The following is a 13279-nucleotide window of genomic DNA, read 5'->3' as shown; positions in this document are numbered from 1 at the left end:
ATAACTCATGTTTGCACAAGTTACGACTGTTAGCTGCCCTGCATAGTTTAGTCGTTCTATCAAAAAAGAAGATCCACGGACCAAAAGTATTCTACAGATTATCATCAATTAGAACATCTAGACGAGAGTCTATCAAATCCCAAAATATTATTGAACATCTAGATCGCAGCTCAAGAGTCAAGACTATGTTCAGCAGTAATAATAGATAGAATACAGACAGGATATTGTAGGCCACATAGCCAATGAGGTCCATAGTGGCATCGTACAAACACTCAGATTCCGACATCAAGCTGCAAAATCTTAAGGTACAAGTTTGGCTCAAGCTCTCTTCACTAAACTGGGTTCATCAACCTAGTTCGACGACTACTTCGTTGAATATTCCCTTGCACCAAATATAGTAGATCCAACTCGAACATTTGTACTGCCCATCTCAACCTGTAGTAATAGACAGCATTATAAGTATAGCAGAACATGAGGTCAAACGGAGCATATGTAGAATTCAATACCAATGCTGGCTAGTTAGCACGAGTGTGTGCTTGTTTCTTTTATTGAATATAGCAGGACACAAGGATAAAATATGCTTACCTGATACAATAGCCTAGACTACTCCTTAAAAGAAAATATCTTACATAATTAAGGGGGCCATAGGCTACAAGCATAGGTTGATGGGTGACTGCAGTACTAGTCATCAGATTGGAGGTAGGATGGAGTTTGGAACAGTGCATCACTGATAAGATCTCCCAAAAGAATCAACAACTAATCAAATAAAATTCTACTTTTGTGATACTAAATTTTTCTTTTCTTTTTTGAGAGCGTCAAACGAAATTCTACTTTTAACAACAATCCACCCTACAGATACATAATATCGGCCACAGAAAACAAGTACACATGGGAAACTGATAGAGAATAGCGCAAATATGAAGGGCAGCCGGCATTCACACAGGGTCCAGGAAGATCCACACCCCCAAGAAGTATGATATAGACGGGCAGCTTACCCTAACTAACATAAGCATCACTAGTTGGTTCCAATGTTCAAACCGGGTCACATGACTTTTACCTTATCAAAAGATAAAAACAGACTAACCCTTGAACTGTAACAAGCTGTTAAGGGGTGAAACTACAATCCTAGTCTGAGCGTCTTAATCCCATGGGTGTGGCGGGGAGCTGGGCGAGTTTATTGTCCAGCGATAAAGCATTATACATCAGACTCAAGAAGATTCTAATAACAGAGACCAGTAACGAAAACTGAGTCAGATGTCTAGTTAATACTTTGGTTTAATTTATAAAGAGTGATTGTATAATTGGTGCACTCAGACTACCACATGCTCCCCAGAGAACTCATGTTATACAAGTTCCTTCCAAGCTTACTAATGATTTGATGTGCTTAGTGACAAGTCAGGTCACTCACAGCAAGTTCAAAGTCGCCTGACATGCCCATTGACAGCTCACATTGATCTTCAGATATTCCAAGTGCCTCGCAAACTTCACTTCTACATTTTGCTAAAGTCTGAAACCAAGCATGACAAATAGCAGCATATTTGAGTTGAGGATATAACAATAGCAACCAGGCCAAGAAGAAACAACAAAGATAAAACCTCAACCTTAAAGTTCTCAGGAGTCGATGTATAATCTGGCATTCCAATAGTCATCAAGCCACAGAATTCAAGATTAGGGCAGTTTGAAGTAACATGTTTCACGAGTTCCAGACACCCATCTGGTTCAACACCAGATTTAGCTGCAATTATGGAATCAAATCATGATTAGCTTTTCCTTCATGAATATAGTAGTGTTCACAAAAATAGATCAAATGACTCTTAATAAATCAGAGACATACTCCAGATACCCACTTTCTTCCCCACTTGTATTAACTTGGATAAAAACTTTCAATGGCTTTCTTCCAATGTTCGCAGCCACACGGTCAAGCTGATTTGCAATCTACAGAATATATTAAAGTATTAAACAAAATATAAGAATCTTTGCAAGATGGACAGGATTTTGCTAATTCTTTGAACTGTAAATATGGTGGCAAAAATTTCCTTAATGCTAATAAATATACGGTAACCATTCTCAAAAATAAAATAAACACTACTCACAATATTGAATATTATAGTATAAATATTCTTGTTAGTGCTTCAACTCATATTCCCCAAATGTCTATCCCGCTCCAATAGCTCCGAATAAATTAAATATGTGCATTATAATAAAAAGGCTTCTTATTAAATTCACTTAATAACCCATTTTTTTACTTTTTCTTACTAAAACCGGCTTTATTTCCTTCTTGCACAGACTCTTCACTTTCGGTGCCGCACCTGTGTTGACATGTCGTGGATGTAGGTGTGGGATCTGTACCAGATGTGGTCAAACGATTTTGGATACTTCGACCAAAACCGATCAAGAAATTCGAGATAAATACAATGATTTTTGAATTGAAACAAAAGTTAAGAGTGAAGTCATTATTAGGCATATGTTTTTTGTATTGTTAAAAGATGTTTGTATTAACAAGTCAACAACCAGAATATGTTCTAAAGATATTTACTGGACTAGGAGACAAATTAGTAGCAGAGTCTGTGTTAGTTACCTTTTCATCATCTACTGTCTCCACCATAGCAAGATTTGGCACTCCAGCTGAAAACAAAGATGATGAGAATTTATTATAAGCTCTATACATTTATACCCGTTGCACAAAAAAGTGGCTCAAATTCGTCATTCAAGTTATGTCATACATGCTAAATCAGAGAGGAGATAGAATCTTATTGTCCATCATCTGACTGACGTAAGTGAAGGCGAGCTGTTTCACCATATCTAGCATTTTTTAAAATATTTGCAGTACCTAATATAATCAAAATTTGATGAAGCAAGTATGTTACTTTCACCAAGATAAAGTTTACAACTCTTGAAACAACCCTTCCCTCCACGGACTTCACCAGGACGCCAAAAAAAAGTCTTCTCCCCTTGTTTCTCCAACAAAATTATCCTGTAATCACGATTTTTATGATTTTGCTTCATCCTGAAACTATTTTCATAGAAACGTACATTTCTCCTTATTGGTCCATAAGGAAAAGGATGGGAGAAGGAACAGTGAAGGAAGGAAGGAGAACATACTTAAAAGTGGCTTGACTTTATTGCTCTGCAAATTCCCTATGAAATGCCACTCTATATCATCTGGAAGCTGCAATTCACCAAAGGATAGCAGTATAAACACCTCATCTGAAACACAATACTTCACATTGTTCCCCACAAAAATTTTCAACAGCCCACATAAAAAATAAAACTTACCATGAAGAAAATACTCTCTCTCACACACACACACACAAAAAAAAACACTAACTAGCCCAAAACAAAGAAAATAATCAAAAAATAGATACATGACATGGCTAAATCTTAGAAGAATGAACAAGTGGAATACACCAATTGAATGTGATTATGATGTCTGTGAAAGGTTGAGAACTAGCAGACTCTGAAGCTAGTGAACTTCTGAAGTAGAAGACATCTTAGATGATTCACACCATGGAAGGGACAGGAAAGGCCTGAGCTGTATATGACAAATAATAAGGTAACTTGGTAGCACACTTGAGGCATCTTTCGACTTACTCGAGGAATTAATCAGCAAGGTCTATTGGACAAAGCGGGCAATACAGTGCATAAGCAGGTTGGGCTATAACAATAATTCTAAAAGCAAACTATCTCTTCTTGGCAATATTCAGAAAGAAAATCAATTAAGCTACAGGTGAAAAGGTTCATTTTCCTATAAATATAGTGTATCCCAAATAACAAAAACATAAAAACACCTGAAGGGCATTTGTTTAAAAGATCTAAGTTCTCTTAATATTAATCCATAATAGCTAAAAACAACACACAATTGAAGCAGAACATTCCTATACTAAATACCAGTTAATTGAAATTAAACTACAAGACAGGATTAGATTACATAAGCCCAAAAATTTGCCTACAGTATTTGTATTGGATTGAACTTAACCTTAATAAAATGACTCCTTAAGTCAAATAAAACAAAAAAATTCGATCAGCAAACCAATCAATCATATGTTTTCTATGCTTATAGATTATGTAGTGGCCATCACACACGAGTATAGAACCTTTACCTGAGGAGCTTTCTCAATCAGCTCTTTGACGTAATTTTCACCGAAACAACGATGACCGGCGTCGTAAACTTGTTTGAGGAGAGATACTGGCTTAGTTTTACTTACAGCCACCAGCCTTACTTGGTCCGATCTGCGGCCACATCGTTCAGCCACGTGTTCAATCCGCTGAATTACCGACCGTAGTGCCGTCGCAGCGACACCATCCGTGGCGGAAGCAGCAGCCATTCCTGAATCTGACGGTTCCGTCTCCAGCACTGCACTTGATGAATCTTTTTTCTCGCCTTTTGTTGTTTCCTCGTCCACTGATTTTTCTAGATTGTTCATTTCGAATTTATTGGGGGACATAATATGCAATTCTCCGAAATATACATTTCAAGCATACGAGTACCTTTTTTTACATAGAAATTTGTTTATTGTAATTTGACTTATATTAAGGAATTTAAAATAAAATAAAATTTGAACATTATGGTCTTAAACAATAAAGCATATAATGTATAAAAATATTTTCAGATCTTGTGAATTTATATCATATGAGATATTAAAATTAATTAGTTATCAAATTAGAAAAAAAAATCTTTTGAAATACATTTAAAAAGGAAATTGAGATAAATCAAAGTGTTTGCTGTCACTAAATGAAATCCCATATAAGAAGTTTTGGATAAATACTTTATACTTTATTTGTCAAAAAGTGTTTCAAGTTAAAATTATAAATTAATTTGTTTTTCTTGAATTAAATATTATTTAAATATTTTTGTGATGGTGGAAATGGTTTGTATTGTGATGTGGTTGATGCTAATGGCTCGTGACAGTAGTGGTGATTTATAGTTATAATTATGGAGGTAATTGGTATTGCAAGTAGTGACTGACGTGAGATGGTGATAGAGTTGATATTTTAGTAGTTAGTTAGTAGTGATATCCGAAGAATGATGATGTTGGTGGCGATACTAGGAGCTAGTAATTGATAGCAGGAATCAAATTGATGTAGTGAATGATAGCGATGATGATGGTAGTGGCTATAATTATGACAATGAATATGATAGGTGTGACATAGGTTTTTAATACTGACCGATAGTAATAGTTATGATGATAGAGATGGTTAAAAATAGTGGTGACATTGACGGTTATAATTGTGATGATAGAGCTAATTAGGAACAGTGGTAATGGTTAACATTGGTAATTATAATAACAGAGGTGGTTGATAATTGTGGTGATGACAGTCAATGTTTTAAATAGCGAGGACGTGAGGCGAGACGTTTTATACGGTACATGGTGGAGCATAAGTCCCATAGATCTACGGAGTTTAGTCTCATATATATTCAATTTTATAGTTTTATTACTAAAAAAATAAGCAAAAGTAAGTCTTTCAATGATTTATGATTTCTATTTGAGATAAGTATTAACAACCAATAATAAAGAAAAAAGTATTATAATTACTATTAGAGAAATATCATTATACCAATAATAAAAATATGATTTAAAATTAAAAAAAGTTTTTAAAAAATAAATTAAAAACGCCCGGCATACCTTTTTAAGCACAGAGCTTACGTTTTTATGCTTGAGGTTTACGCCTTACGGATCTACACCTTTAATTTACGCCCAGAGTGTTTTTAGTACACCTCGTCCCGAAACTCGCTCATAAAGATTTTTAAAAACACTGATGACAGTAATAGAAATAATTGTGATGACAGAAATGATTGGTGATGATTATGAAGAAAGTGATGATAAAATTATTCACTAAAAATTACTTCAAAATGAAATTAAATCTTTATTTAAAATCTTGTAGTATTAAAACATTATTTCAATGTTTATCTAAATTTTAATATAAATAAATACATTTGAATCAAAGCCACATTCAGCGCCAACAAATGAAGTAGTATGTCACAATCAAAATCCGTCGGAAAATACAAAAAGATAAATCAGCCAAATCTAGCCGAGCAAATTGACTGGCTTAACATTCAAAAGAGGCCAGAAAGGAAAAGATGAACGTGTTTAGTAGTACATAAAAGTCTGCATATATAAGTGCATATGTAACTGAAAAATTGAAGAAAAAAAAAACTGTATTTTTTGTGAGACGAAATGAGATGCAGATTCAGGTTAACGCTATTTGACTAGTTGCTTCATTCATCTACAAAAACAAGAACAATACTAAATAAAGTAGAAAGTTGTTCATGCTTAGTCATTCAACAACAAGCATGTTGACCAAACATTCAGCTGAACAAGTACAACTCATTACTAGAGTCAATATTATAAATTTTCAAATATTCTTGGTAAATATTATTTGGGTGAAATTTTACCATGTGTTTGGTTATAGTATTTGAAAAATATATTTTACTTTTTTTTAAAAAAAATATGATTTCTATCCATAAATTTTAAAAACTATGAAAACTAACCATAAGTTTGTATTACAAGTCAATTGAATCTTCGCTCCAACAGTAACAAATAGTGTCCATGACACCAGAGCAATGTGGTAATTTGGAGTGAGCGCAACAAGCATCATTCCATACATCCTGAAGTAGTCAAAGCACATGATTTTGGTTCATCATTTTCATCAATAATCATACTATCATTTGATATTCACTGAATATTTTATCACTACTTTGGTGTTAACGTAAAAAATTATATAATGCAACGCAAACAACTCCTATAGAGGGTGTTTTGTAAAATATAAAAATTGGGGTAAAATTTTAATTTTCAAAAAATTTCAAATAATGAGATTTAACTCAAATACTAAAAAAAATTTAGTATTTGAAAATTTGAGATATTTTCCAAAAATATTTACCAAATAATGACAAATTATATGAACAAATAATATTTATCTATTTTTTTTCAAATATTATTTGAAAAATTTATGGCCAAACAAGCCCCAAGACTCTAGAGAAGTAAAACAAGAATTTTTCACAATCAAAATCACTTCAAAAGATGCAGGCAGTCCACACGATAAGTGAATTTAACCTTAAAAATAAGCAAGAAATCTAGCACATCAGATTAAAAACACACTGATAGAAGTATAATTATTTACTACGGTGATACATTTGATTCTTTTAAAAAAAAGAAAAAGAATGTCTAACTTGGGGAGCAGGCAATATTTTGTGGGTCAACTCATAATAAGTTACTCAATACAAGAGTATTTACTGTTCCTCGGTTTTAAAAAGAGTAACCTATTTTATTTTATTTTTAATTATAACCATTCTTTTGGCAATACATTAATTTAAGTTTTTCAGATGATATGTTTTAAGTCATAAGATTAAAAGACATGTAGATATATTTGACATAATTTTAATTTAGGATTACAAAATTAAAGTCTTTTTTTTTAAACTCCGTATCAAGTCAAACAAAATCATTATTTTTTAAACGAATGAAGTACTCCCTCAATTAATTTTTAATTTTTATGATTTTCTTTTTTAGAGTCAAATGATAAGAATTTTGACGTATATTTTACGATGTATTTTTTTATTTTATTGATAAGCAAAAAAATACAATTTATAGTAATTTTTGTATAATTTTTTAATATCTAAATTTTACTAATGTAATCTAATTTAAATTCAAAAATTAATCAAATTGATTTTTTTTAAAAGTGTAGTAATATTATGGGAAACTTTCACATATAGCCACTCAAAAACAATTAATTACTCTCTATAACTATAGTTTGATATTTACAATTTGTAGCTACATGTTATTTGGAGGGGAGAGACGAGCGAGACTGGGAGAGAGAGGAGAGAGGCGAGAGAGAGGGGGAAAACAGTGGGAGAAAGGTTAATTGTATATGTATATTGGTTAGATAATTGTATATTATATATATGTAATTGCATATATGGCAAGAGAGATTGGGAGAGGGAGGAGAGAGTCGAGCGAGATTGGGAGAGAGAGAGAGAGGCGAGCGATATTGGGAGAGAGAGAGAGTCGAGCGAGATCGAGAGAGGCGAGCGAGAGAGGGCAGAGAGTGGGAGAGAGGTGAATTGTATATGTATATAATTGTATATAACTGTATATTATACATATATATTTGTATAAATGGCAAGCGATATTGGGAGAGAGAGGAGAGAGGCGAGCGAGATTGAGAGAGGGGGGAGAGAAGCGAGCGAGAGAGGGCAGAGAGTGGGAGAGAGGTGAATTGTATATGTATATAGGCTAAAAAATTGTATATTATACATATTTATTTGTATATGCTGACGAATTATACATATACAAACATGACTAATTATATAAACTCGAAGTCAGCTCATGTAATTAATGTATAATGTTAGTCACAAGTGGTAATTATAGCAAACTATAGCTATTATGAGTAATTAAATAGTATAAATTTTCTTATCCGCATAATTTTCCCTAATATTATACTGTAAGTCAAAGTGTATACGATTTTTTTAAAAAAGTCGATAAGTGCTTACGCTTTGGTACTCTAGTGCTTCTATACCTGTGGAGTTATACATATAAAAGTCAACATGTCAAATTTAAGCCTTGCCTAATAAAATTGGAGAAACGGGCCATTCACATAGATTTAGCAAAACAAAATCTTGCTTTTATTTATACTATATATAATATAATATACTATTAAACACGTTGTGTTCAAAGTAGTGCCTAATTTTTGTAAACTATTTGACTTCACGTATGTCGTCTTAGTAAGCTGTGAACAGAGAACATTCCACTTTTTTTAGTAATAAAAAATAAACACGAGTCGATTAATTTCATTTCCTCTATAAATACTCTTTCAATTCGTTCTCCAATTTCCATCCAAACATTTCAATTCTTTTGTATTCTAAAATTTTCATTAAATTTACAAGAAACCATGAATTGCATCAAAATTTTCGTTTTGTTAGCCATTATAATGGCTATACTTTCAGTAGCCTCATCAGTCGATGAATTAGAAGAAGAAATACTCGTAAAAGATGAGAATGAAGTTGAATCATTTGAATTCCCCTTGAATGAAACTGATGAAAGTTCATCATCATCCATTATTCGAGGGGCTAGTCGTTTTCTTCTATCACATAACATCATCACAAGTCGAAAACAATACATAAACGTTTGACATGTAACAAGAACCCTAGAATATGTCGTTCCAAAGGTAGCCCGGGGCCATTTTGCTGCAAGAAGAAGTGTGTAAACGTGTTGGCTGACAGGCAAAATTGTGGATTATGTGGGAAGAAATGCAGGTATAATGAGACTTGTTGTAGAGGGAAGTGTGTTAACACTTTGTTTCACAAGAACCATTGTGGGGGTTGCGGTAACAAGTGCCAGCAAGGAAGTTCTTGTGTCTATGGAATGTGCAGCTATGCAAATTAAAGGACGATTAAATTATTTATTTGGCTCTCTTAGAAATTGATGTTCAAATTATAGTATTTGATTGTAGGCAATTATTCTTTTTATTGCGTCGCAAAGAGAGGATACGCCACATCATAAGTTGTTTAATTTGTTTCATTTTTTAATACAAAAATTGTAAACCTAATTATATGTAGATGACTAGAAGTGTTTCATTAACATGGATTATTATCTATCGATAAGAAAATAAATATTTGGTCGTCATTCAACACCAAAAGTCCCAAAATCATATACAGAGCTCATTGTTCAATCTCACACCGACGTAGGATACTATCACTCTTCGCACTTCAAAAATTGGACATCTAAAGCAATAAATTGATTTACATATTGGCTCTAATACCGTATTAAAATGCATAATCATTTCATCCAAAAACAAAATTCACACACTTCAACATCTTTTACTCCCTTCGTCCAACAATAGTTGTTCACTATACTAAAAATAGTTGTTCAATATACTTGTCCAGTTTAGAAAATCAAGAGATAATTTATTGTTTGTGTCTATTTTACCATTGCAATTAAATACTAGTTTATACTTAATAGTTATCATGTAACACATTACTCAAAATATTGTATTTAATAAAGTCGAAGGATAAAATAATGATATTACCCTATTATTTATTGTTACTAAGTGGACGTATTTGTAAAGTAGCAAATACGTGGACCGTGGTGTGCAAGTGTACTAATTAAGCATATTTACTTCTTCACAAGTAGGAAAATTTAAAACTCCAGCTACCTTCATTTACTATGTCCAAGAACATCACAAGTATGTTGAGCACGTCACTATATTAAGAATATAATTAAGTTTGGAAAATAACTTGCAATCTAGAAAATTAAAGTGTTATTACTTGGATATATAACTAGTAAGATAGTAGTTACACATCTCAATAATATAATAAAGTATAGTGATTATAATAACTTTTTCATTTGTGATCACATAATTACAATGCATTTCCAGCTAGTAATCATATTTGATTGCACGAGTACAATTCTAATTTAATATTCTTTTTTTAAAAAAAGTTTAAACAATTTTTTCTTCATATAAACATGTAAATAAATTTTAACATGTATCAGAATTCACGTAATATACAAGAAATAGTAAATTTCTTTAAAAAGAATTGAAAATCATATAATAATTACTTAATGTAATTGCTACATACTTATTAATTTTCTCAGCCGTGAAATTATTGTGCATAAAAGAAAATTGAGAATAATATTGTGCTGTACAGTATAAATTATGAAGTATCAAAAAAAAAAAAAAACATTAAAGCACAAAAATTTCTTCATGTCTTGTCACCCAACAACTAGCAGATTGACCAAACGTTCAGCTGATCGAACAACTATTACTAAAGCCCGGAGGAGTTTAACTTTTATACGTAGATAGAGTAAAAAATAAAATAATCACAAGCAAAATTAAACTCACTTAAAGGATAAATTCAGGTAATTTATCACGAAAAGTGAAATAATAACTTGAATAGATAAGCAAAAATTACTTGTCATCGTATTAAATTATACGGATAGAAGTAAAAATTATTTACAATGGTAATACATTAATATTGATTCTTTTACAAGTATTTTTAACTTGGGGAGCAGGCAATTATTAGTGAGTCAACTCCTAATGATTATACTATATATTAGTACTATATTGCAAGTCAAAATGTATCCGCTAAAAAAAAAAAGTACGTACGATTTGGTACATTAGTGCTTCTATACCTGTGTTTATTATATATAAAAGTCAACACGTGAAAATTAAACCTTTGCCTAAATAAACTGCAGAAACACTTGGTGCTGCCAGCCTGCCATTCACATAGATTTTATTTAATAAAATAAAATATTGCCTAATTATTTGCATAGGATAGATTAGTTTCAAATTGGCAACTAAATGCGGGTGGATTTTAGTATAAAATATGATTAAACAAAAAGTAATTTTGAACACATTTTGTTTAAGGAAGTGCCTAATTTTGATTAACTATTTGACTTCACATACGTCGTCGTATAAAGTTAGCTTTAATTTGAACTAAGACCACTCCACTAGCAAAAACGAGTCAAATAGTTCATCTACACAATTCATTTAATTTCCACTATAAATACTCTTTCATTCCTTCTCAAATTCCCATCCAAACATTTAATTTCTCTCAATTTTTCATCTCATAATATCACAAGTATTAGCCATGAATAGCTTGAAAATTTTCTTTTTGTTAGCCATTATAATGGCCTCATTCACTATACTTTCAGTAGCGTCATCAGCTAATGAATTAGAAGAAAAAATGCCGGTAAAAAATAAGAATATGGTTGAATCATTTGAAGTTCCTTTGAATGAAACTGAAGAAAGTTCATCATCTATTCAACGGTTTCTAGGACATAAATCACCTTATTATTACAAGTCTAAAATCATACAAAAACGTATGAGTACATGTAACAAGAACCCTAGAATATGTCGTGCTAAAGGTAGCCCAGGGCCATTTTGCTGCAAAAAGAAGTGTGTAAACGTGTTTGTAGACAGGCAAAATTGTGGATATTGTGGGAAGAAATGCAGGTATAATGAGACTTGTTGTAATGGGCAGTGTGTTAACACTTTGTTTCATAAGAGGCATTGTGGTGGTTGCGGTAACAAGTGCCAACAAGGAAGTTATTGTGTCTATGGAATGTGCAGCTATGCAAATTAATTAGAGGTTATTATAAGGACAATTAAATTATTTATTTGGTTCTACAAAATTAAATTACTGTTTAATTTAATTAAATTTGATTGTGGGCAGTGATTCCTTTTATTGTGTATCAAAAAGATTATAATGACAACATGAATGAAATCATATGAGATTATATTAATGTATATCTGAAATACAGCATGTGGCAGCGTAAACCATAATTAAATAAGAAAGGAGAAATCAAACCCAGCCAGTCCAACCCGTTTAATAACCCCCTTCATCAGTTCAACTCATTAAACCCAATCCATTAAAAGTGGGGTTGATATATAACCCAAATTAATTTATGAAAAATCTTGTCAAAATATTTTTAGAACACTTTTTTTTTTCTTCAATTTGATATGTTATATATAGTCTGATAGCCATATAAAGAAAAATATAATTTTATAGGTACTAGATTTTAAAAGATCAAGTAAACCAATTAAGCTTAGTAAAAATTGGATTGAATTGAGTCTTGATCCGTTATGTAACTCATTACCTAACCCATTTTGACCTGGACAAATTTGTGTTGGATTGGATTGGATTGGGTCTTGACTTGAAGATTGTCCTGATCCATTATGACCCGCCCAAATTTGACTCAATCTGCCCGATTGCCACCCATAAATAAAATTAATAAAGGGTACCGTCTCTGGATAATTTTAAGTTAAAAATGGACTAAGAAGTTTCTAATTTCAAAATTCGACCTCCATTTACTAGGTCCAAGAGCATCACAAGTATATGTTGCGCACGTCAAAGTGCGCTCTAAAACCTGACTCTCAATTACTAGGTCCGGTCGTTTGGGTGTGAAAGTATCAAATAACACAAAGACACTGAGACCTTATTTTTAAGATTAAAATAAGTGTATGTTTGCATATACAACTTTGGACCTAACGACTGGACCAGTAACTTTTTGAAATGGGTAATCTTCGTTGGCATCAACCACGATAGTAGTTGCGTAACTCTGCGCAGGAAGAGGAGCACTTGATGATGTTGTGTTTTTAACTTATATTCTTTACGTGACTCATTTAATTCATGGGCATTGAGATTTTTCTTTCTCGGGGGCAAAATTAATATATACAAAAGAAGGGCTTAGGCAGCAGTAGATTTAGAAATCCAATAGCAGGGAGACGTAAGTTATGACTTGTGATTTATAGCATCTAAGCCTAGCTAAGAAAAACAATTAAATTT

General features: G+C 32.2%; 1 protein-coding gene across 2 annotated transcripts; it reads right to left on the bottom strand.

The window, feature by feature from the left end:
- Positions 1-76: 76 nt before the first annotated feature.
- On the bottom strand, positions 77-4460 carry LOC107008714 (pyridoxal phosphate homeostasis protein-like). Of its 2 annotated transcripts, none has more exons than XM_015207855.2 (7): positions 4101-4460; positions 3103-3169; positions 2579-2625; positions 1848-1935; positions 1602-1735; positions 1409-1507; positions 77-435 (listed from the first exon to the last, which is right to left on the bottom strand). In XM_015207855.2, exons 1-7 carry the CDS (start codon positions 4443-4445, stop codon positions 364-366), a joined length of 852 nt encoding a protein of 283 aa, XP_015063341.1. In that variant the 5' UTR covers positions 4446-4460; the 3' UTR covers positions 77-363. The 2 variants fall into 2 exon arrangements, with proteins under 2 accessions (XP_015063341.1, XP_027770174.1); XM_027914373.1 differs by having other exon boundaries at positions 78-435; positions 1369-1507; positions 4101-4447.
- Between the last annotated feature and the right edge of the window lie 8819 nt (positions 4461-13279).

The sequence above is a fragment of the Solanum pennellii genome, chromosome 2 (genome assembly GCF_001406875.1).
Source record: "Solanum pennellii chromosome 2, SPENNV200".
Lineage (NCBI taxonomy): Eukaryota > Viridiplantae > Streptophyta > Magnoliopsida > Solanales > Solanaceae > Solanum > Solanum pennellii.
Note: the sequence above shows the minus strand (reverse complement) of the source record. Positions and strands in the feature narration are given on the sequence as shown.

Coding starts and splice junctions, on each gene's coding strand:
- LOC107008714 (XM_015207855.2), bottom strand. CDS start 4,445: ATGTCCCCCAATAAATTCGAAATGAACAATCTAGAAAAATCAGTGGAC. Junction 1,736..1,847: donor TAATACAAGTGGGGAAGAAA/GTGGGTATCTGG, acceptor CCATAATTGCAG/CTAAATCTGGTGTTGAACCA. Junction 436..1,408: donor CAGGCGACTTTGAACTTGCT/GTGAGTGACCTG, acceptor CTATTACTACAG/GTTGAGATGGGCAGTACAAA.